The sequence below is a fragment of the Thamnophis elegans genome, chromosome 10, assembly GCF_009769535.1.
Source record: "Thamnophis elegans isolate rThaEle1 chromosome 10, rThaEle1.pri, whole genome shotgun sequence".
Classification (NCBI taxonomy): domain Eukaryota; kingdom Metazoa; phylum Chordata; class Lepidosauria; order Squamata; family Colubridae; genus Thamnophis; species Thamnophis elegans.
The window spans coordinates 65389052-65414680 of NC_045550.1; the positions used below are offsets into that span (position 1 = coordinate 65389052).

At 43.2% G+C, this 25629-nt stretch overlaps 1 protein-coding gene across 1 annotated transcript in view; it reads right to left on the reverse strand.

Moving 5' to 3' along the window:
• Window positions 1-24210, reverse strand: part of PSMD2 (proteasome 26S subunit, non-ATPase 2) — a 42620-nt gene extending 18410 nt beyond the window's left edge. Inside the window, exons 1-9 of the mRNA XM_032225337.1 lie at window positions 24007-24210; window positions 20726-20782; window positions 19100-19264; window positions 16557-16678; window positions 13570-13794; window positions 11831-11989; window positions 9392-9536; window positions 5835-5895; window positions 3156-3302 (exon numbers count right to left, since the gene is read on the reverse strand). Coding sequence (XP_032081228.1) covers window positions 3156-3302; window positions 5835-5895; window positions 9392-9536; window positions 11831-11989; window positions 13570-13794; window positions 16557-16678; window positions 19100-19264; window positions 20726-20782; window positions 24007-24165 — 1240 coding nt within the window. The 5' untranslated portion in view covers window positions 24166-24210. The remainder of the gene's footprint in view (window positions 1-3155; window positions 3303-5834; window positions 5896-9391; window positions 9537-11830; window positions 11990-13569; window positions 13795-16556; window positions 16679-19099; window positions 19265-20725; window positions 20783-24006) is intronic.
• Window positions 24211-25629: the final 1419 nt, after the last annotated feature.

The following is a 25629-nucleotide window of genomic DNA, read 5'->3' on the forward strand; positions in this document are numbered from 1 at the left end:
AGCTACATTGTTTAAGATTTACAGATGATGGGAAGCTGTGTTAATGTAGTGGGTTTATTGATCTTTCTTGTTTTTCTTTTTTTTTTTCTGTGTGTGTTTTTTTTCTTTTCTTTTTTCTACTATTCCCTTTTTTTTTTGTTTTTCTTTTATTTTTTTTTTAACTTTAAAGTTAGCTGGTTTTATTATACTCAAGTGCTTGTTAAGGAACTATGCCGGGTATGGGACCTGGGAAGCCGTAAGGGGGTTAGGGAGGGGGGATTATAGGGGGGAGGGGGGAGGGTGGAATTACAGTTTCAATTCTTAGAACAATAAGAATTCACTTGTATACTGCGGCTCTTTTTCCTTTTTTTTTTCTTTTTCTCTTTTATTTTCTAAAAAAATAAACTGAATAGATTAATTGTAGGGATACACCAAAGTGAGGAGAAGAGGGAAAGAAGAGGGAGAAGTAAAGAGGGAGTGAGAGGGGAATGTAAGGAGGGTGAGATGGAGGGGGGGGGGAGATGTCTGAGGGGGAAGGGAAGTAGAAGAGGGGAATGCTGGAGGGGAGAAATGAAAGTTGGAGGGGAGAAGAAAGGGTGTATGGGGGATTGAAGTGTCATGTTGGGTTTTTTTTTTTTTTTATGGTGGATTTTTTCCTTTTTTTTTTGTTTTTTGTTACGCACAGTATATAAGTGATTGTATAAAATGAAAATGAAAATGAAATAAATAAAATGTTTTTTTAAAAAAAAAAGAAAGTTCAAGAACTTGACCCCACACCCACAAGTCCATCACATGGTCCAATCTGCCGCTGGCAGTTCCACCTATTCAGATCCGGTCAGGTGCAAAGACAAAGGATGACCTTGACTTTCTAGAAGGAATGTTGTTATGGCTACATATCATCTAACTCCGTACAATCCCCCCTCCCGTTTTCCCACAATAGAAAAGGCATAGTAGAATAATAGAAAGTGTGGCGGGCCAAAGACCCAAAAGAAAAGGTGGCTGCAGGGAGTGTATGAAGATATATGTGGAGAGTGGTTGCTCACCCCTGCATTCATTCCAAGTAGCCGATTGTTTAAGCTCAATTCAAGGCATGGAAGAGAAGGCAAAATGCCTGAAACAAGGGACGAGTGGGAAGGGAAGCCTACAACCCCCTTTATAAAAGGGCATCTGCCATTGTATATATTAGGATAAGACCTGCTGCAAAAAATACAGAGCGCCCCTAGAGGCAGCAATGAGATACAAGCTGCTGCTCTTTGTTGTCATCTAGGGACAATCCGCCTTCTGCAGTCCAAAGCTGGAACTCTAAATTAAACTTCCTACTATACCTATTTTAAGACTGGCCTGTGTAAAATGTAAATCAACTGTCTGGATAGCATTGTGCAGCATTCAACTCATAGCTGGGGGTCCTTAGTGCTTTCTGATCTTGGTGGGGTTTTTTTTTGCAGATGTTTCATTATCCGACTAGGTAACATGATCAGTGCTAGAAGGGAGTTGGCTTTGCTCTTATTTTTTTATATCAGTGGTACCTTGGTCTATATATCAAACGAGTGACCCATTGGGATCCCCATATCAAAACAACTCACTTTATGTGCATCCAGAACCTGGAAATAACATTTAACACAGCGCAGTACTTAAACAAAATGGTTCGGTTGAGATCTGCATATGTGGAACTGATCGGGGAAGATCGCAGGGGTGACACTGAAATATAATTTCATCACCTTTTATCTATATCTTAAATTATTGTATTCTATCCCAATTCCATTTTAAATCGTATTTTATTCCAATTCCATTTTAAATCGTATTTTATTCCAATTCCATTTTAAATTGTTTTTATCAAATTTTTAGTAATAATTTGTTTCTGGAATTTTGCACTTTGATATGGCCCAAGGGCTAATCAATAAAGATTCAATGTCAGTATATCAGGGGTCAAACTCGCCACATGCTGGCCCCGCCCTCGCCTGGTTTAGCAAATGGAGGGAAAGCCCCGATACGTCATTTGACGCCACTGTGACGAAGTGAGTTGGACACCCCTGTTCCATCTGCTATTGGCTTGCTCTACCGTGTTGGTGGAAGTGTTGACAGGAGCCACTAGTAAATGACTGAGTGAGTGAGTGAGACGGGGGGCGGGGGACGGAGAGAAGGAATGAGAATAAGAGCAAACCGCATTTCTTCTAATACTGATGATGTTGTCTACTTTGGTAATGTTTGCACACAAAAAAAAAAGTTTAAGTTTAAGTTTTATTTTATTTATATGCCGCCCTATTCCCAAAAAGGGACTCAGGGCGGCGAACAACTTAAACGGGCAAGGGAAACATACAAGTACAAAATAGACATTTAAAATGACCAACAACCACACCTGTCGAGAGGGGAAGGGAACTCATCAACCCCAGGCCTGCCGACACAGCCAGGTTTTAACGGCTTTTCGGAAAGCAGGGAGAGAGGTGAGGGTCCGAATCTCCGCGGGGAGTTCGTTCCAAAGGGCCGGAGGTGCAACAGAGAAGTCCCTCCCCCGGGTCGTAGCCAGGTGGCATTGGCTAGTGGATGGGACCCGGAGGAGGCCGACCCTGTGCGATCTAATGGATCTTTGGGAGGTAACAACCCACAGAGCTGAAAGCACCAGGACCCCATAGTTCAAACTGAGCTACAAATATTCTATCAGTATCTTAGCAAACTACCAATAAAACAAAAGGCAATTTGAATCAAACTTTTGAGTCCAACCAGACTAACGATAGCTTTAAAGGACACATCCATGTAATTTTTGGGGCAGTACTAGGCAAATGACCGTCAATTCCTTCTGGCAGAATCCTGCCATCCGTTCTGGAGTTTCCTGGTGATTTACCATCCTGGTTCTCATTAGACCTGACCCTCTAGACCAGTGTTTCTCAACCTTGGCAACTTGAAGTCCGGACTTCAAGTTGCCAAGGTTGAGAAACACTGCTCTAGACTTCTGAGTTCAGGCAACATCAAACCCGGTTGTGCCACTTGCTGAGTGACACCAGTGAGTTTCCAGGATCTTAGAAAACGGAGCACGGAGGCAGAGTTCTAAATTCGACCCAATAATGAATTCATTGCCAGAGAGCAGCTCGTGCGAGTGCAAAAGTTCCCACTCTGGAGCAAAATTATCTCTTCCCCATCCTGCACCCCAGCCCAGATTGTGAGTTGTTGTCCCCGCTCACCGTGGTCCTTGTTTTTGTAGAGCCACTTGTTGCCATCATCCGTCAGCAGCTTGTCCTGCCCGAAAGCAGCATTCACAAAACCGTTCACGAAGGAGGAAGCCAAATTCATGCGGGCCGAATCCACTTGCGAACCGCTACCGCCAAACCCTGAGGGAACAGAGAACGTAAAGATGAATGGGTTGCTCCTCCCCTCAGATCGGAACTGAGAAACCTCTGCGCTGTGCCAGAAAGATCGTTTTTAAGAAGTTGCAGCCTAGCCAACATCAAAGCGGTTCCACCACAAAACCGCGTTTGACTAAAGGGCGCTCGACGAAACCGCGTAGCTGACGTCATCACAGCGCGACAACAGCGCGGAGAAAAAAGCACGCTGTAAACACTAAACCTAAAATTAACCCCCAAACCTAAACCTAACCCCCCTAAACCTAATCCTAACCCTAACCCTTAACCTAACCCTAAACCTAACCCTAAACCTGACCCTTAACCTAACGCTAAACATAACCCTAACCCTTAACCTAACCCTAAACCTAACCCTAACCTTAACTGGAATCGGCTTGCTTTCAAAGCGCTATTTAAAGCGCCCTTCTTTCTCCGCGCTCGCTGTTGTCGCCCTGTTGATGACGTCAGCGACGCGGTTTAATCGGGCATGGCTTAGTCGGGCGCGCTTTAGTCGAGCGCGCTTTTGTCGTGCCACGCATCAAAGCAATGTCACCCGCTGTCCCGCTGAATAGACAAAAGTTGCCTGGATTTTGTAATTCGCAAACCATGGGCAAATGGGGGTGAGGGAGCAGTGGGGTTGATCTAGAGCAGGGGTGTCACACTCGATTTCATTGAGGGCCACATTAGGGTTATGTTTGACTTCAGGGGATCAGAGTGGGCATGGCCAGCTCGATGTCACACATTTCAGGGTCACCTGTGGTGGTCCAAGGGCTCTGCCAGCGAAAACAGGCTCCTGAGCTCGGTTTTCGGCTGCAACAGCCTCCTACAACCCTCTGCCAGTGAAAACAGAGCTGGGGAAGGCGCACATATGAGATTAAAACATATTAAGAGCGGTTGTAGGAACTGGGTATGTCTAGATTGATGAAAAGAAGGACTAGGGGAGACATGATATCAGCCTTCCAATATCTCAGGAGCTGCCACAAAGAAGAGGGAGTCAAACTATTCTCCAAGGCACCTCAAGACAGGACAAGAAGCAATGGGTGGAAACTAATCAAGGAGAGAAGCAACTTAGAACCGAGGAGTAATTTCCTGACAGTGAGAACAATGAATCAGTGAAACAACTTCCCTCCAGAAGTTGTGAATGCCCCAACACTGGAAGTTTTTAAGAAGATGTTGGATAGCCATTTGTCTGAAATGGTATAGGGTTTCCTGCCTAGGCAGGGGGTTGGACTAGAAGACTCCAAGGTGCCTTCCAACTATGGGCCAGTACTTCATTGTTTCCAGGGTAGCTCTGCGGGCCCGATCTAAGGACCCTGCAGGCCCGATCTGGCCCCCGGGCCTTGAGTTTGACACCCCTGATCTAGAGTGAAACAGTATGCCTACTTTTCAAATTCTTGGGGGCCTCCCAACACCCCAGATAATGGCTCAGCGACGGAAAAATGTTTTCCAGTGGAAACATAGAACCTTTCACCCCAAAGGTGGCCAGATTCCCAAATAAAGTTGGTGCTATCTTAAGCCTTAAAAGAGATTCTAATGGTAGGGAATCTTACTTTTGGACTTGACTCTGTGTTGCGCTTGGATTAACTTTAGAAACAGTTTGGAATAGGCCTTTCTTCCAGAGCACTTGTTCATCCCTCTCTAAAAGAGGCCCTCCAGTTGAGCTTTGCTCCCACTGTCCCTCTCAGCTCAATTTTCTTGGGAGGTTTTATGCTTTGTGGTTCATACTGAAAATCTATCTGCATAGGTTCGTTTTGTCCTTTGAAGTCCATCTAAGCCAGGAGCCCAAAATTGCTATGGAATGGCGTTGGAGAAGACAAGGCAGAGCCGGAAAGGGGTGGGGGGGAAAGAGTCAAGAGAGGAATCAGCCTGGAGCTGTTACGTTCCCACAAGTGGTCCAACTCCAACCCACCCCCTTGAATTCTGTTAACGGTTACATAGCATCAAGTCAGTGCTGTTGGCTGACTAAATTCGTGAGTCCAGGCATGAGCAATAAATCAGTTTCACTGGAACTTAATGCGTGGTCTTGATTTCTCGTTGCCTGACAGTCTTCTCCTGTTAATAACTATAATTTGTCAAAGTAATTGTTCTGAAAACAGAAACATACTTAAGTCGCAATGCCTTCGATGGCCATTCCATTTTAAAAAACCCTAAACTTTCAGGTTCAAACTACTGCAGATACCATCCATGGCAATCAAAATTGGAAATTTATATAGTTTCCTACTCCGTGGCAAAAAAAAAACCAGCCTCAGAATGTGAATCAAGAATTGAGGGGGAGTGGGACACACTTAATGACCGTGACCAGCTATAGATAAGTTTGCAAAATAAAATTCAAATAGAACTGGGCTATTATATCTGAAGAGGCATCATGATATAGTTAGAACTGCCCCTCTCTATACTCAAATTGAATCCAAACGGTGTGAATTAGACTGATGACAAGAGGTACAACCAACCAAGATATTCCTTCAATTTTCCAGGGAACCCAGAGTCAACAAGGGCCCCACTATTTCAAAGCCCAGCACTTACGGTTATTTTCTAGATGCGTTTTGTAAATGTCATCTGGCACCTTGGGCTCCATGATGTCCAGCTGGGGGCAAAAGAAAGAGTTACCTTTGATGTCTTTAATGTATAAAACAAGTCTTCGCCTGATTGGTAAATTAATCCACTATCCGTGTTTAAAATATATATGGAATCACAGAATGACCAAACTAGGTGTGGTTCACAACATTTTTAAATTACAAAAAAAATATCTAAAATCAAGGTTAAGGTAAAGGTTTCCCTAGTCGTTCCCGACTCTAGGGGGCAGTGCTCATCTCCATTTCAAAACCGAAGAGCAAGCACTGTCCAAAGACGTCTCTGTGGTCATGTGGCCGGCCTGACTCAACGCCGAAGGCGCAAACGCTCTTAACTTCCCACCAAAGGAGGTTCCTATTTTTCTACTTGCATTTTCTACGTGCTTTCAAACTGCTGGTTGACAGAAGCTGGGACAAGTAACGGGAGCTCACTCCGTTACAAGGCACTAGGGATTCAAACCGCTGAACTGTCGACCTTTCTGATCCACAAGCTCAGCATCGTAACCACTGAGCTACTGTGTCAGAAAAATGAAGGTTGATGATATTCAAATATAATATATTGAACACATTTACTTGCAGAATAAGCATACAATGGTAAAGTAATAACTAAGCTACAGCCTCATTTAAATGGGGGTGGGGGGACTGAAAATTCATGTAATTTATCTCCCATGTCCTACTGTCACCCCAATTCAAAGCTTTGATTTTCCATGATGTAACATCCCACATTCCGTCACTTTGAGGAAAACACAACTTTCTTATCGCTGCCTATATCTTCCCAGGGGATCACAGCAAATCATTTTAAAACCACAGTTGGCGAGAAGTTGGTTTACTGTATAATTTTTCTGTTACTCAATTCTCAAGTAATTGCCCTCCACTTTTCAACCATTGCCATTTGGGGAAACTGGAAGAAACTGGGGGTAAAAAAAAAAAAGAGTTTTGAGGAGCTATCAGTAGCACAGGAATCTCAAGTTCCCTGCAGTGTTGGATGAATGCCCAAATCAAAGAAAAGGTTTACTGAAAACTAAAAAAAACATTTCTTTTTCACTCATGCTGCCCTGCTGAGCATTTCTGTTCATTAGAAATGCGAAAGATGTTGAATTTGAAATGTTGTGATATTGAAATAACTGTTTCAAGTTAGATCAGGTTGCTCTGACCTTGCTGGAAATATTTTGAGCTCAACTTCGCTGTTTTATATTCAGAATGCTTTCTGGTATCTTGGTCATGTTGCCAGGACATTCCAGGTGAGCTCAGCACAGCTCTTCCAAGGAACTGTTTTGAATTCAAAATATTTTGCACGCTGCTGCAAAGAGCGGTCACAAAAAGGGTTAGAATCAAATAACTGATCACCCCACACAAGTATACGGAGATCAAAAAAGACTCCATGACTGCAAATCCTGTTTTATCTGTAATGGAAATTTAGAAATTGGGACAGGTATTGGAAATCTCGAGATGCTAAGTTGTCCAGATAGCATTTAATGTCAAATAGGTAGCCTTTACTATTAGAAGAGGTGAGAGCAAAGAAATGATACAGAAGCAGATCAGCACTATATTTCAAATATTTAAATACACGCTCAGAATTCCTAAGAAATGCAATGCAACACCAGTGTTTAATTCCGACTGCAATGTAAGCCACACATTTCTTCAGCACAAGACATTTCCCATTTCAAAGTTTTTTTATTATATACTAACTCATAACCTGACGTTGTCTGGGATTTATAGGGGAGGGGGAGAGAATGTCCAGACCAAATGTAATTTCTAATGTTGGCTTTTCCCCCTTACCAGAGGGAGCCCCCTTGTGGAGTACTGTGAAACAGTTAACTCGGCAACTCCACTGCGCTGTACAGTAGAAGCCATTTGAAGACACAACAGGCTTATTGTAACAGAACATCACCACCCTCAAGGGGTGTTAGGAGTGTCTTACCCTCATAGTGTTTTTTTCCAGAGTAAGTCATCTGTGTAGCAAGTTTGGCTGAAATTGCTCGAGGCGCTCCAGAATTATGCTGGAACACACAGACAGCCATTTATATCTATCTATCTATCTATCTATCTATCTATCTATCTATCTATCTATCTATCTAGATTTAGTTTCTGAGCACTTGGTTCCAACATTAACTAGATGACAACATAACCAACTTTACTATGTCTCACAGTTTAAATGATAAATGTCTTAGCTGGATTACAATGAAATATACAGAATATATTTAGAACTGCAATCTTTAAGCTTCATTCTGTCCAGACAACTTTAATGCAACATATTTAGCTGAGTGGCTTGTATCATGCACAAGTTTTAACCTCTAGACTCCTTTTTATAATTTGCTAAATCTTTCCAGATTCTAATTACATTTCCATGCCACTGCGGTTCAATATCCTGATAGTTGAAAACAAGAGAGCCTTGTAAAATATCCATGTTAAAACAAAAACAAAAAAAAAGAACCCGCAGCAAAATTGATATGTTGAGAAACCTTCCATGCCTGAGAACTGATTAAAACTCACCCTTGCATCAAATTAAAAACAGTGGAAACATTTATGCAAATGTTCAATCTGTCTTAAATCTGAGGAAGTATTGCAGGCAGTCCTTGTTTAGCAACTACAGTTGGGACAGCACACTTGGTTGTTAAGCAAAGTGGCTGCTAAGTGAGAGAGATCTTATTTCAGCTTTCCTTTGCATTACAGACCTGCAACAATCATAAATGTGAGGACTTGGTCATAAAATTACTCTATAACTACCATTTTAATTCTCAACTGTTGCTAAACAAAGCAGTCACTAAACAAGGTCGACCTGTATTATTCCTTAATATTTTACGGCCATTGTGGGGGCCGGGAAATAAACTGACAGTATCGGCAGGCTGCATTCTCAGCTCATTTGCCACAGTAGATGGCACTAAGATGAAAAATAATGCTACAGGATGGGGATTAGGAGGCATTGTGAAAGTTGGACCATAGGAAAGGCTGACTACCGAAGAATGGAGGCCTTTGAACTCTGGTGCTGGAGAAGACTCCTGCGAGTCCCTTGGATTGCAAGGCGATCAAACCAGCCAGTCCTAGAGGAGATCAACTCTGACTGCTCTTTAAAAGGCCAGATCCTGAAGAGGAAACTCAAATACTTTGGCCACCTAATGAAGGGGACGACAGAAAATGAGGTGGCTGGATGGAGTCACCGAAGTAGTCGTCGTGAGCTTAAATGGACTCCAGAGGATTGTAGAGGACAGGAAGGCCTGGAGGAACGTTGTCCATGAGGTTGTAATGGGTTGGACATGACTTCGCAACTAACAACAACAACAACAACGAGGCATTTCTTAAAATTAAGCCAGACTGCTTGAAAAGCTTTCCCAGGAGTCTATATCTCACTGTCATTCAGTCAACATTTATCCCTTGCCTTGCTCTAAATCAGGGGTGTCCAACTGGCGTCGCCACGCGACGTATCACCACACACACTGCTCCTTTTTCAAGATTCTAAATCCTACGGGGGGGGGGGGAAGTACCACCTTGTGATTGTGCAAGAGAACTTACTTCCCTGGCCAAGGCCAGAAAATTACTGTTGAGCTGGACATTAGACATAATCTCTGTAAGATCCTCATATTCTTCGACATCCTCACTTAGCTCCAGAAAGACCCCGTGGCGGCCCAGCATGAAGGCCATTTGCTTCTGAACCACTCTGCAAAACAACAACAACAACAACAGTCAGCAAACGAAAAATGTTTTAACTAGAGTGGACTATAAGATGATGAAGCCAAACTGTCGTTTATGAATCTCAGCAAAATCCTGTTGGTGACCTTCATTTTGTTTTTTTTAAGAGTCAGTGCTTCGCAGGAGTAACAGCATCTCCTAGATCGGAGGTCTCCAACCTTGGCAACTTTTAAGACTTGTGGACTTCAACACCCACAATTCCTCAGCCAGCAAAGCTTGGAAGTTGGAGACCGCTGCCCCAGAGGGATGGATGGGGCTCAGTCTTCCAGCGTTTCCAAAATAGCAATGGCACTTAAGACTTACATACCACTTTACAGCCCTCTCTAAGCGGTTTACAGAGTCAGCCTATTGGCCCCAACAATCCAGATCCTCATTTTACCCACCTTGAAAGGATGAGTCAACCTTGAGCCTGGTGAGATTTGAATTGCCAAATTGCAGGCAGCCGGCAGGCAGCAGAAGTTAGGGTTAGGGTTAAATCCCTTAAAACCTAATTTTGCTCGCAGGGGAAGGCTGCATTTTAATTGGCCTATTTTTAGGCCACACTCATGTTTTGTCTATGTTTTTAATTAACTTAGCAATGGATTCTGTCAGCAGCCCAGAGCCTGCTGGAGTGAGCAGCCATAATAAATGTAATGAAATAAATAAGACATCCCATCTCAGGAAGATAATCATGATTACCGATAATGTTGGCAAGTTTCACTGAAAGTCACTGTTCCTCACCTGAGTTTCCAAACACTGAGCAATATCAATTTCAATTAAGCAACATTTTAATTTCCACCAGAAGTTTATAATATTGGATCTGGAGGATCAATCTTGGATTTATTTACGATTCATTGTTTTATTTTGTACGTCTATTGCTTCTATTCTGGAATGAAAGCCTGGTACTTAACAGAGGTTCTAAACTAAGTCCTCATAATTCTTTCTCACTGGTCATTGTACATAGAGCCAAATTATTAAAAAGATAACTGGAAATATGTGAAGCTATGGCATAATCATGTTCAGATTCCTTTGTAGAAGATTGTGTTCTCAGTTTCAAAAAAAGAAAAAAAGTATGCATAACAGCAATAGCACTTAAGACTTATATACTGCTTTACAGCCCTCTCTAAGTGATTTACAGCCTACTTCCCCCAACAATCTGGAGCCTCATTTTACCCACCTCGGAAGGATGGAAGGCTGAGTCAACCTTGAGCCGGTCAGAATCGAACTGCCAGTACTGCATTCTAACCACAGCTCCACTTAAACTAGACATACCCAGTTCCTGCAACCATTCTATGTGTTTTATCCTCCAGTCCGCTAATCATCTTTGTAGTTCTTCTCTGCACTCTTTCTAGATCTCAGCATCCTTTTTTATACATGTGAATCATATGGTCTTTGGACAAGACTCTAGACCAGTGGTCACCAACCGGGGGTCCGTGGACCACTGGTGGTCTGAGAGAAAATGTTGGTGGTCCTCAGAAAAATTATTTGCATTTTTTATATTGCACTAAATCAGGAGTCCCCAAACTACGGCCCCTGGGATGGATACATGCAATGAACGCTTGTATTGCTGCAGAGAGTCTCCCCCTTCGGGGTCCTTTTGTGTGGGTCGGAGGGGGGAGGAAATTCCAACTTGGGGTCTGTTTTAGCCCCCTGGTGTGGGGCTTTGGGCGAAGGCTGGAGGGAAGCGCCACTGGTGGCGAAGAGCCGGAGGGCCTCGTTCCAGTGGGACTGCATCATGGCCTGGAACTGGCTAACCATCCAAGCCTGCTGAGCCTCCAGGTGCCGGTACCTGGCCTTGCACTCCCGCAGGTCTTCCCTCTGCTTGGAAAGCCTATGCACGTAGTCCTCAGTGAGGTGCTTCTGCTGAACCTCCTTCTCGGTCTGATCCAATTTGAACTGAGTTTTTTTGCCAACTCTTTCTCATGGTGACTGCTTAGCTCCAACAACTGCTTCCTGTTGGGGCCCTAAGGAGCCTGGGTGGGGAGGCGAGGAGTGATTGGGAGGGGAGGGGAGAGTAGAGGCTAGTGAGGTGCTCCTCAACGTGAGTGACATTGAGTTGACCATGCCCACCCAGCCATATGACCACCTAACTACATGTGACCACATGTCCACCCAGCCAAACATTAGGCAGATCATATTAGTGGTCTGCAGGATTTAAAATTATGAATTTAGTGGTCCCTGAGGTCTGAAAAGTTGATGACCCCTGCTCAAGACTTAACCATTCTCCGTTCAGCTAACCCTGAGCCCTGTGGATCTGTCCCCCAGCACCCCAGCGCTACTTACACATCTTTGCAGGAAATGAAGATGTTCTCTGCCAGTTCCATGTCATTCAGCATAAGGGCCAAACGCAAGGCTTCAGGATAGCGATTAAACTTGCGGAAGATACTAAGGGCACAACGAAGCAGGGCAGAATTCTCTGGCTCAGGAACATAGCTCACACAGCTTGAAAAATAAGAATGGGAGAGGCAGAAGTTTGGTTAGTACTACGGCTGTTCGCCAACTGTTCCTTTTTTCACAAATGTTACAGTCCCTTGGGGTAGCTCCCTAAACCTTAGCTGCTATCAAATTAAAGTTTTCAATATGCGATGGGGGAAAAAATCATTCAACTCACGAAAAATATAGATGATCTGAAAGAGGAAAAAAAAATCACAATATGCATATTGAGGCATAGGGGAGCCACAATTTTGTCATAACCTCATCATGGAAGAGTTAAAGTAGACAGAAATCCTACTGAACAGCAAATATAGAAGTTACCTAAATTGGGAATTGCTTCCTTCAAGTGGGGGAGGGGGGAACATTTTGTAAAATGAGCTGGTTGATAAAAAGAATTATCTCTTTAGGATTAGAATTATGGCTAGTTATACATTTCTTATCAGATTCAGGTGAATTTCAGCATACATTTTTTTTTATTTTTGCATGTGTAAATGAATGCAAACCTGTCACAATCAATCAGGATTTGGGCTCAGAATATCCTAGATCAGGGGTTCCCAAACTTGGCACCTTTAAGACACATGGACTTCAACTCCCAGAATTCCCCAGCCAAGCTTGGCTGGGGAATTCTGGGGGTTGAAGTCCACGCGTCTTAAAGTTGCCAAGATTGGGAAACACTGCCCTACACTTAAGGTCCTGCATTTCCTTGCAACAATTCTTTGTCATATTGGACTGCCTCAGTAAAATGAGAGTTTCTTATAGAATATAATTCTTTATGGACGGTGTGATTGGACACACAAGGAATTTGCCTTTGGTGCATATGCTCTCAGTGTACATAAAAGATACATTTGTCCCAAATCATAAGGTACAACACTTATAGACATAGACTACAAATAAGCAATCAAATCATACTAGAAAACAATCAATGTAAATCATGATGATACAAGCAACAAAGTTAGTCATACAGTCATAAGTGGGAGGAGATGGGTGATAGGAACGATGAGAAGATTAATAGTAATAGTATCGCAGACTTATTAAATAGTTTGACAGTGTTGAAGGGATTATTTATTATTCTAATAAATAATTATTCTATTATTTCTAAAGGAAATAGTTTCACTTTGAGTACTTTTCTGAACTCCACACTTAAAGAAGAAAAGGTACAAAAGCTAAGAGAGAAAAAAAAGTTCATTCGGATTTTAGAAGAATAAGAAAGGAAGGAACTGGAAACATATAGTTTTGAGCAGGTAGAGAGGCGGATAGCATTCTTCATGAATCTGAAAAGATATCACACAGAAGATTAAGATCTGTTCTGCACTGTTTCAGAGTGCAGAAAAAGAATAAAGAATCTGAGGGACAAGAATGTAATTTCCAATTGTCTTGGGGGGGGGGGAAGCCTTTGGTATTTGAACTGTATTTTGAATTGAATTATAAAAAGAAACTCGGTTTGGATAGCCACTGACCATGAATGTTTTAATCTGGATCTCTGTGTTCATCCAGGGATTGCTCTCAATGGCCTAATTCAGCCTTGCCAACTCTTATGAATTCCACAAATTCACAAACTCCACGAACCCAAGAAAGTACAGTCCCCTCACCTGGTCAAATAGAGACAAACTTTGGCATAGGCATTGTCATCAATATATTCCTCCAGCATATCCATCTGCTCAATTTCCATCAGCAAATCACAGGCCTCGTGCTCAGCATTATGGGCCATGTTGTACGGCACAATCTCCTTCACAAGAGTTAGAAGTGTGTCCTTCTGGGTCTTGTCTGCCTCGTCAATTTCCTGCCACTCCTTGGCGACTTCTCCTGCTAGATGCCTGCAGCGGCAATGGAAGGAAAATAATATGATTTTAAAATAAAACAAAACAAACTCCCTATACAGTAGGACATTTGAAGGGGGGGGGGGGTCCTGGCAAATTTATAGCTTGTTTTTCAGCCCCTGACATGATGGGGTACCTTTATTGAACTTGGGCCTTAAATCTTCCCATCTGCTTTATTGTAAGGAACACTTCAAATAAGAGTTTAGAGTTAGAGTTTAATTTATTGATTAGTCCTTGGGCCATATCAAAGTGCAGAATTCCAGACCCAAATTATTGCTAAAATCAGATAAAACAATTTAAAATGGTATTTGATAAAATACAATTTAAAATGAAATTGGAATAAAATACAATAACTTAATATATATGATAAAATTATATTTTGGGTAAATATAAATTATACAATCTACCGCAATCAGTCCCACATATGACAATTTCAACTGAACTATTTTTCGGAGTATAAGACGCACCTTTTTCCCCTCAAAAAAGAGGCTGAAAATCTGGGTGCGTCTTATACACTGAATACAGCATTTTTTGCCTCCCCAAACCCTGCATGCATACCCTTATTGAGGCTTTCAGAGAGCTCCTGGGGGCTGGGAAGGGCAGAAATGAGCAAAAAATGGTCCATTTTTTTTGCGCCTCCCCCGGAGCACTCTTTAAGTCTCCATAAGGCTATGCATGCAATTTTTTTGACCAAAAACGGACCCTTTTTTGCTCATTTTTGCCCCCCCCCCCCAAGAGCATGCTGCAAGCCCCCCCAAGGCTATTCATGCCTTTTTTTGGAAAAAAAATGGGCCCATTTTCGCAAAAAACAGGCCATTTTTTGGGAGGTTTGCAGAGTGCAACACCCCCCCCATCCCTTTTGGAAAGCTGTTTAACTGATTGATGAGAATTACATTGATCAAGTGCTATGCCAGCAGAAACACCTACCTATCTACTGGATTTCTCTCTATCTCTATTTCTCTCTCTCTATCCCTCTACCTACCTACCTACCTACACACTCTCCCTACCTACTGTATTTCTCTCTCTGTCTATTTCTCTCTCTCTCTCTCCCTTTATCTACTGACCTACCTACCTACCTACTCTCTCTCTCTTATCTTCTGTATTTCTCTATTTCTCTCTCTCTATCCCTCTACCTAGCTACCTATCTACACTCTCTCCCTATCTATCTACTGTATTTCTATTTCTATTTCTCTCTATCCCTCTACCTACCTACCTACGCTCTCTCTCTCGCTATCTACTGTATTTCTCTCTCTATCTCTTTCTCTCCCTCTCTCTCCTCTATCTACCTACTTTTTTTTTTAATTTGCCTCTTCAAAACGGTGCGACTTATACGCCGAAAAATAACGGGCAAGTATTGTACTGTGTTAAATGTTATTTTCAGATTCTGGCCGCACATAAGGTAAGTTGTTTTGAGATGGGGATCCCAATGGGTCACTCATTTGTATGTAGAAAATAAGAGATTATTTGTCAATAATCAGTCTTGGGTTAATAAGACCCCTGCTGCAAGAGACTGTACTGAAGAAACAACTACTATAAACAAAGCTCAGGCAATGCGGATTGGGACATCACCTGAGGGTCTCCCGTTTGCTGTGTTCAGCTCTGCAGATGGAAGGTGATGTTTAACAATGAAAAAGAACTATGCAGTTCAAAAGAATTGTACAGGTAGTCCTCGACTTACAACAGTTCACTTAGTGATCATTCAGTTACAACAGCACTGACTTTGGACCATTTTTCACACATAAGCGTTGCACCATCACCACGTGATTTACATTTGGATGTTTGACACGCTTATGAATTCCCTTATCCTCCGTATTACTAAATATCTATAGAGATTCTCAGCCATCCAGGTCCTGGTTGTCCCAAAGGTGATATTTTTTCAAGAGGCAACTGGAGTTTCTGTTTTTTTCCTTTGGAAGACGTTTCGCTTCTCATCCAAAAACTTCTTCGGCTCTGACTGGATGGTGGGGAATGGAAGGATTTATATTCCTTGCAGACAGCTGGTCATTTGCATCCTTTTTATTTATTTATTTTTAAAATAGAATTTATTTATTTTTTCAAAAGAAACACAACACATAGAATCTTCCTTCTTTACATACTGTAGAAAGTGTATCAGTTGGTTACAAAATGTTTTCGTGCATCTCTTCCACAGTCATCAAGCATAATTCATATTAACTCAAGTATTTTAACTCAAAGATTTATACATGTTACCCTTGTATCTCCATTTTTATTTGACTATAATTGTTTAAATGTCTTTCATCATAAAATATAACAAGATTTAATCCATAACCACATACTGGCATTTCATTTAATATTTCTAAAATCTTCCAATAGCACTGAATCCTTATGTCCTATTCTAGCTAAACATCCATAATATTTAATAACAAAATGGATTTGCATCCTTTTTTAGAAGGCCGTCCTGCAAATGACCAGCTGTCTGCAAAGAATATAAATCCTTCCATTCCCCACTATTCTGCCAGAGCTGGAGAAGCTTCTTGGATGACAAGCGAAACGTCTTAAGAAAAACCAGAAAGTCCAGTGGCCTCTTGAAAAAAAAGCCCCTTTGGGACATCTGTATTACTAATTTAACCACTGCAGTCATTCACCGAACAAACGTGGCAAGAAAAGTCGTAAAATGGGGCAAGACCCACTTGACAAATTTCTCACTTAACATAAATTTGGGGCTTCAACTGCAGTCGCAAGTGGAGGATTACCTGTATTGCTGACTTCTAGATCATCAAACATCTGAGCTTGCTCCTTACCTCACGTATTCATGTCCCCAGGAAGCTAAGGGCTCCTGAGACCCCACCAATCGATACTTCAGACACTCTCGCTCTCCACTCATTGTCATGGCCAGAACAGATATAATGTCTGCAGCAAAACGCTGTAAGAAGAAATAAATGTTAAGAGTGGATCAAACAATTCCTCTGGCTAAAACCTCTTAAAAAAGAAAAATGGCAACAACGCTCTGTGTGTGAATAAATAACAGTATTTCAATTCAGACTCTCCAGGGATGGCTACAGAGAGTCTTAGATTTACAAACATTTGTTCAGTGACCACTCGAAGTTACAACGGCACTGGAAAAGAGACTTAATCCAGGTGTTTGGCAACTGACATGTATTTGTGGCCCAAGATCATGTGATCACCATGTGTAACCTTCCCAATTGGCCTCCGACAAGTAAAATCAATGGTGGAAGCCGGATTTGCTTAATGACATGCTGTGATTCCCTTAGCAACTGTGGCACCAAAGGTCATAAAATGGGACAAAGCTCGCTTAGCAATGGAAATTTTGGGCTCAATTGTGGCCATGCGTCAAGGACTACCTGTACGCAACATTAAGAACGTCCTCTCCTAACATAAAGATGCTATTGGCTATTTAAAGCTTTTTTTAAAAAAAACCCTCCAGGTCTTCCTGTGCCCCCTTCTCAAAGGAAACAGCAACATATTCGCTCTCCTTTTGAATACGTCCTCTTATAACCCAACTATAACAGGGAGCTTTTAATTCACACTGGAGGAGGCCTTTTGGGCAGCATCTCATCTGCCACTCATTTTTATTTCCTTCCTAGCAAGTGCTTTCTCCATCTCGAGTGATGATCCATTGATTGTGAAACCAGCAGCTTGTCAGCAAAGGTCGACAGGGGCTTGGGAAAGAGTGACTGGACGAGTCACCCAACTGGCTTCCATTGCCCAAGGTGGGATTAGAACTCAGAGTCTCCCGGGAACTAGCCTGAAGCCAAATGGGCTCTCATTTCCCACCCAGTTTATGTTCTGCTATTTTGTTTGTTTGTTTAGAAAATGTACATTGCTGCCTACTTGCAATGGCGACTCAAGGCAGCTTACAAGGACATAAAAGCACAATATAAAAGAAAAAGTAATAATAATAAAACATAAAAATAATAACCACCCCCATCCTCTCATCCCGGCGATAACACACATGCATGCCAGCCATTTAATGGGCTCCATCCTGCTCTGGGTTCTCCAGGCCCGTTGGTAGCCCACATCTTCAGGGCCTTCTGAAAGAGTGTTAGAGTGGGGGCCAGTCTAATCTCTGGGGGGATAATATTGCAGAGTGAGGGAGCCACCATGGAGAAGGCCCTTCTTCTGGGTCCCACCAAGTGTATCTCCTTAGAGGCGGGACCCGCAACGTTCCTTGCCTCCCCACTCTAGTGGGGCGGGGTACAGTGACTGGCAAGAGACTGGTCCCAAGCAATGAAGGGTTTAAAGGTGACAACCAGCATCTTGAATTGCACCATGAAGCAAATCGGCAATCAATGCAGCTTCCGCAGGAGAGGTGATACACAATCACACCAAGGTCTGCACAAAACCATTTTGGAGATCATGGGGAGGTCTACTGTGAATAGATTGATTCTTGAAGCAAAGAAAAAGGAGCAAAGCAAGTAAATTGGTATTCAGATTTTTGACAACCAGGGACCGATTTGCTAGCTAGCTACTATTAGGTAAAGGTTCCCCTTGAACATATGTGCTAGTCGTTCCTGACTCTAGGGGGCGGTGCTCATCACTGTTTCAAAGCCGAAGAGCCAACGTTGTCTGAAGACACCTCTGTGGTCATATAGCCAGCATGACTAAATGCCAAAGATGCACAGAACGCTGTTACCTTCCCACCAAAGGTGGCTATTTTTCTACTTGCATTTTTACGTGTTTTCGAACTGCTACCGCGTTTCCCCCAAAATACGACAGGGTCTTATTTTCTTTTTACTTATAAAATATGGCCTTAGGCTTATTATAGAGGAGGGCTTATTGTTTTGAGGTTACCGGGCGCCTGCCCGGCTCTTCGGGAGACAGTTCGCAAGGGAGCAGCCGCCCGGCAACTCCCTCCTTTGGCCAGGCAGAACGCCACTCCCCAACCTAGCGGTATCCTGAAGGCGCCAAGCAATGTGAACGCCTCCCCCCCACCCAGGCTCCTGCGGCTTGGCACCTTCAGGATACTGCTATGTCGGTGAGCGGTGCTCTGCCTGGCCGGAGGTGGGGATTGCCCAGGGGGGGGTTATTTTCGGGGGTGGGCTTATATTTTTGCCCACGCGAAAAATGTGGCAACGCTTTAGTTTCAGGACAGGTCATATTTTGGGGGAAACACGGTAGGTTGGCAGAAGTTGGGACAAGTAACGGGAGCTCACTCCATTATGCGGCACTAGGGATTCAAACCACTAAGCTGCCAACCTTCTGATCAACAAGCTCAGCGTCTTAGCCACTGAGCCACCGCGTCCCAGCTAGCTATTAGAAAGGACAAAAAGAAAAATGGTAAAGTAGCACCAGCACTTCCCTCGAATCAATCCAAGCTACGCACCTTGTTTTCCCCTGCGGCCATATTTTCATAGATCTCTTTCAATTTGCCGTAATGTGGCCGCAGGAACTTCAAGGGCTTGGGTACGGAAGTCATGGAGGTTGTGGAAGAGCGTATCTGCCTGCGAAGTTCCTCCAAGGCAGGACGGTAAAGAGCTGTGTCTTGCTCCTGCAATCAGATAGGTTGTTATTAGGAAGGGAACAAAAATTTACCTGCCAAGCCCTCCCTGCAAAATTGCCGCTACGGTTAAATGTGGCCAGGAGGAATCAGCTCAAAACTTTGCTCTGGGACCTGCACTAAGAGCATATTTACTAGAAACAGGCATAAATGTTTCGTTAAGAAGAGTCCTGGCAGATTAGGCAACTGTCTAGCCATCATTTTTGCTCACACAATAACAAAAAACCTCCCTTTTTATGACCCTGTGGTCCCTATTCAGGTAGAGTCAGGGCAATTGGATGGAGCTGAGCGTTTACTGACCAGATGCCCTTCCTGATACCTATGTGGAGTTCACAGCAGATATCTTTTTCTTTTGAGCCGTAGGAAAGAAACATCCGTCGCTACTTAGGATTGAACTCTCAACTTCCAAAGTGGGAAGGGAGGGTCTTGACCACTAAGCCTCCGTACTGTTCTTGGTCACACAGTAGTCAGACAAAGGTCACCAAGAACCTCACAAATATTAGAACAATGTTGAGAGCTTTCTTCCACGTTACTCTCTTAACTGCTAAATAACTGTTGAAGATGTCTGGAATCCTCCCGTTTACGAATAAAGCATATGATAATTGTCCCATTTCATTTTGTGCTGCTTTGGAGATCATCTAAGAATGCAGTTAATATACATAGATTTGAAATTTAAAAAAAATGAGCCAAAGGAAGTTTTAGATTTATGACCATTATGAGCCAATCAAAATATCGGTTTTTCCAAAGAAGTAAAATTGGGTCCAGTCAATATAGGTGATTCAACTTACAATCGTCGTGACTTACAATGAAAATTCTGGGGTCCGTTACAGTCACAAGTCGAGGACTATAGGTACACTGTTGACAGTCTTAAAATACCATTTTTATAAACAGCAAGTTATTGTTTTAGATGGATCAACACTGTCAGCGTCAGAATTAATTTTATTACGAGAATAGGGTAGAACCAACAACATGCACATTATTGTTGTCAGAAATAATATACAGGTAGCCCTCACTATACAAGTTTGTTTAGTGACTGTTTGAAGTTATAACAGCACTGAAAAAGTCACTATCATCATTTTTCATACTTATAATCATTGCAGTCACATGATCAAAATCCAAATGCTTGGCAACTGACTCATATTTATGACGGTGGTAGCGTCATATGACCCATCTTTTGAGATCTTATCACAAGCAACCCTGTTACTAATTTTACAACTGCAGTGATTCATTTCACAACTGTAGGAAGAAAGGTCATAAAACAGGGCAGACCTCATGTCTTACTTAGCAACAGAAATTTTGCACTTAATTGTAGTCATGACGACTACCTGTATTATACATAGGATTGTCACTACAATACAGCGTGAACTTTATTGCTGTTTGAAGCTCCATCATTTCTGGACTTAGGAAATTAGTATAGTCTGATCTCTCACAAGTTCACAGTGAAGAACTTACTCCCAAGCGTTCCACAAGCATTTCCAGCTCATCTTGTAGCTGTTTGTCTTCCTCAGACTGTAAAGAATGGAGAAAAAATGTGAAAATCCAGGCCTCTCCGAAATCAACTATTCTGAACTGTAACTGAATTGATACAGGAATACAAAGTTATTCAACAGCAAGGTGATGGTGGCACTATAATTTATATTTAATCATAAATATATCCAACTGAAGACATAAACATATGAAATTCAAGTGGTGAGAAAAATCCCCATTAAGCCAACTGAGGAAAAATAGCAATAAACTACAGACTTAACATAACAAATGCCAGCATTCCTTTGAAATTCAGGCAAATCTAGCAAACCAGGAAAGCACACAGAAGCATCCCAACTGCTCCTTATTGTTGTTCTAAGTATTTCATCCCCCACAAGCCACCATCACATTAGAATGCATCCAGTTTTGGTCACAATATAAAAAAGCTGTTGAGACTCTACAAAGATTGCAGAGAAGAGCAACAAAGTTGGGGGACTGGAGGCTAAAACATATGAGGAACAGTTACAGGAATTGGGTATATCTGTTTAATGAAAAGAAGGGCCAGGGGAGACATGATAGCAGTGTTTCGATAACTCAGGGGCTGCCACAAAGAAGAGAGAGTCAACCTGTTCTCCAAAGCACCTGAGGGTAGAAGCAGCAGCAATGGGTGAAAACTAATCAAGGAGAGAAGCAATCTAGAAGAATTCCCTGACAGCGAGAACAATTAAACAGTGAAACAACTTGCCTCTAGAAGTTGTGGGTGCTCCAATACTGGAGGTTTTTAGGAAGAGACTGGACAATCATTTGTCTGGAATGGTATAGGATTTTCTGCCTGAGCAAGGGGTTGGATTAGAAGATCTTCACGGTCCCTTCTGACATTATTATTCTGTTCATCTCAGTAACAGGTTTTTAATGACAAGGCCTCCGTTTAACTCCCTAGGGTAGCAATTCTGGGAAAACCACTGAAGATTTGGAAATATGTCAGTGACAAAAGAGGGCCTTAGAACTTAGAATAACTTTGTCACTTTAAATTTACACTAATCAGCAAACATTAAAGTGAATTTCATTGCATACAGCTCTCAAAGGGTCATGACTCCAAAATACACTACATAAACATCAAAATAAATAAAAGTAATTCTATGGCTTTCAGGCTCATTGCCAACACTGGGAAGGGTCTCCTTCAAAAGGGATATAGGACAGCTCTTGTGTCATCATCCCCATCCTCCAAAGGCTCATTTTGCTGCTCTCCAAGGTCACCTGTTCCGTAACACAGGCTGGGGCTTTGGCCCACATGCCCAAACCCCGGATCTTCACTGGCCATTCATCCACTTCTCCCAAAAGGTGGAGGAGGGCTCACTGAACCCACACAAAGGCAGGCTAGAGTAGGTGGTGCTAAAGATGCAGCCCTGGAACTATCGCTTTGGGTGGGGGGAGATTTATTTATACAGGTAGTCCTCAACTTCCAACTGTTTTAGTGACTGTTCAAAGTTCCATCACGGAGAGAAGTGACTTATGACCATTTTTCACACTTACAACCGTTGCAGCATCCCCCACCGTCACATGATCCAAATTCAGATGCTTGGCAACTTGACTCATATTTATGATGGTTCAGGGTCACTGGGGGTCACATGATCCCCTATTGCGACCTTCTGACAAGCCAAGTCAATGGGGAAGCCGGATTTGCTTAACAACCCTGTGATTAACTTAACTGTTCCTATTCACTTAACAACTAAACGAATAACAGAATAACAAGATTTGGACGGGACCTTGAAGGTCTTCTACAATACAATACAATAACAGAGTTGGAAGGGACCTTGGAGGTCTTCTAGTCCAACCCCCTGCCTAGGCAGGAAACCCTATACCATTCTAGACAAATGGCTATCCAACATCTTCTTAAAGACTTCCAGTGTTGGGGCATTCACAACTTCTGGAGGCAACTCCTGTTCCACTGATTAATTGTTCTGTCAGGAAATTTCTCCTCAGTTCTAAGTTGCTTCTCTCCTTGATTAGTTTCCACCCACTGCTTCTTGGTCTGCCCTTCTAGTCGAACCTCCTGCTCAAGCAGGACACCCTATACCATTCCAGACTAATGGTTGTCCAATCTCTTCTTAACACCCCCCCCCCCCAGTGATGGAGCACCTACAACTTCTGGAGGCAAGCTGTTCCATAGGATAATTGTCCTCACTCTTAGGAAGTTTCTGCTTAAGTCCAAGTTGCTTCTCTCCTGGATTAGTTTCCATCCATTGTTTCTTGTCTTGCCTTCTGGTGATTTGGAAAACAAATTATATTTTCTATATAAGTTGTATAAGCTGTATAAAAAGGCAGCCCCTCAAATATTGGACGATTGCTATCATATCACACCTTAAGGGACATGGTAGCAGTATGTGTCACCCCCCAAGTCGCTTTTTTCAGTGTCATTGTAATTTCAGTCACTAAATGAACTTATATAAGTCAAGGACTATATATATAAAAATTCAAGGAAACTCCTGGTGCCTCTATTCCACCTTCCAAATATTATTGATGCTCCTATTGGAGGGGGAAAAACAGGATTTAGTCCCTGGTAAAGAATGTCATCGCCCCATTCACACATGCCACCCTGGGTTAATTTTAACCTCTGTCAGCAAGGCCGAAACATGGGACAAAAAACCCACTTAACATTTCGTATACTTCTTTTTTACATAATCTATTAGTATACTAATTTATCTACATCTTATATCCATATATATGCACTTATACTTCTCTTACACATATTAAAGTATATACATAGATGTATGGATAAAAACGGTATAATGGAATTATACCGATGTAGAAATGTTGCAAAGATGATGATAATGTTAAAAAAATAAAAAACCTGTTCAATAATAATAAGAATTAAAAAAAACCAGTTTCCCTTAGCAATTCAAATGTTGGGGGGGGGGTGGCATTGTGGTCGTAAGTCGAGCCCTACCCGTATCCCGCCTTTATTCTCTTTATAAGATGCCTCCAAGGCGGCCAACATGCATAAAGGCTCCTATTTTCATCGTAACAATAACCCTGCGAGGTGGGCTGGGCCAAGTGCGAGTGACCCGGCCCCAAACCCACGGCTCCACTCTGCACATGCTCAGAGGCGGGCGCGTTTCTCTACCAGCCCTGGCCGGCGAAGGGAGGGCTCCGCGCAGGGTCTCCAGCCCGGGCTGCGGATGATGGGCCGGGTTTAAGGCGCGTTTCCCGGCTCCGGGCCTGGCCGTGACTCAGCGCGGCTATTTGCGGCAGCCCCGCCGGCCTCTCACCAGCTCCTGCTCCTTGTCCACCGCGGGGGCGTTGGGGTCCTTCTTGTCTTTGCTCCAAGGCCCTGCCAGCTTGTCGTCTCCGGAGCCGGGCGTCGAGCCCCCAGCCTGAGACCGCCTTTGACAACTACTGCTGCCGCCGCCTCCTCCTCTGTCCTCCATCGCAAGCCGCTTCCTCTCAGAGGCCGACGGAGGCTCTGCGCATGCGCCGGCGCCGTAGACGGGGCGGAGCCTCAGCCAGCCAATCCGTGCCTCGGGGGAGGGAATGGAGGGGGCGCGAGCGCCGGCGGACGCGTCTAGGGACGTGGGAGGGGCGTTGGAGGAGGGGAGGGGCCAGGCTGATAGAGGGGGCGTGGCGAGGCAAGGCAAAGGGCCACGTGCAGATCGCTCTGCAGGTGGGTCTCTTGGCTCCCGTTTCCAGGTTACGTATTATGCAGATTAACAGAGTTGGGAGGGACCTTGGAGGACATCTAGTCCAACCCCCTCTGCTGAAGCAGGAGACCCGACATCAGAGGTCTTCAAACTTGGGCAACTTTTAATATTTTGTGGACTTCACCTCCCAGAATTCTCCAGCCAGCATAGAATTTCTGGGAGTTGAAGTCCACAAGTATTAAAGTTGCCAAGTTTGGGGACCCCTGCCCTACATCATTTCTGACAGGTGGCAACCCAGTCTCTTCTTGAACATCCTCATGGTCACGTGATCAAAGTTTATACACTTTGCAACTGGTTCCTATTTAGTATCCTAGTATCACGGGATCACTTTTTGTGGTGATGATGATGATGATGAAATACAGCAACCTGGCCATCGAAACTACGTGATTATGAATGAAACATGTAAGAGTGATACCCATTGTCATCAGGGCACTTGGTACCATGTCCAAGGATAAGATGTAAGATACATCAACAAATTGCAACTTCCTGCAATAACCCCAGCGGAACTGCAAAAAACTCTGCTACTCGGAACATTGTATATTTTAAAAAGGTACTTGATTGATACCTAGGACGCAGCAACCGTATCAGCCATCAGCGCCAGTCAGTGGTCTTTCTGATGCATTTTGGAATGTTCAGTTGACTGAGTTTCATGTTTAATGAATAAAAGAGATGATAATAATAATAGCCTTTATTGTCATTGTACATCATGTATACAACTAAATTGGAAAATCTGACAAGCCAAGTCAAGGGGTAAGCCATGTTCCTTTAACAACCATGTGACTAACTTAGCAGATGCAGGGATTTACTTAATGACTGCGGCCAGAAAGAAAAGGGGGCAAAACTCTCTTAACTGCCTCATTTAGCAACATAAATTTGGGGCTGAGTTGTGGTGGTAAGTTGAGGATTACCTGTAAGTAGTAAGGGACCTCAGGTGCTTAGCTGAAGATCTGTGGACTTCAACTCTCCGAATTCTGGGAGTCAGATACAGATACACATTAACAGAGTTGGAAGGGACTTTGTAGGTCATCTAGTCCAACCCCCTGCTCAAGCAACACCCGGGATGGCGAACCTATGGCATGCATGCCACAGGTGGCACACGGAGCCATTTGTCAGGGCACACGAGCCAAAAAAGGTTCCCCATCGCTGCCCTATCCTATTGTATTCTGATTTGTCAGGGCGTGAGGCATTGCCCTG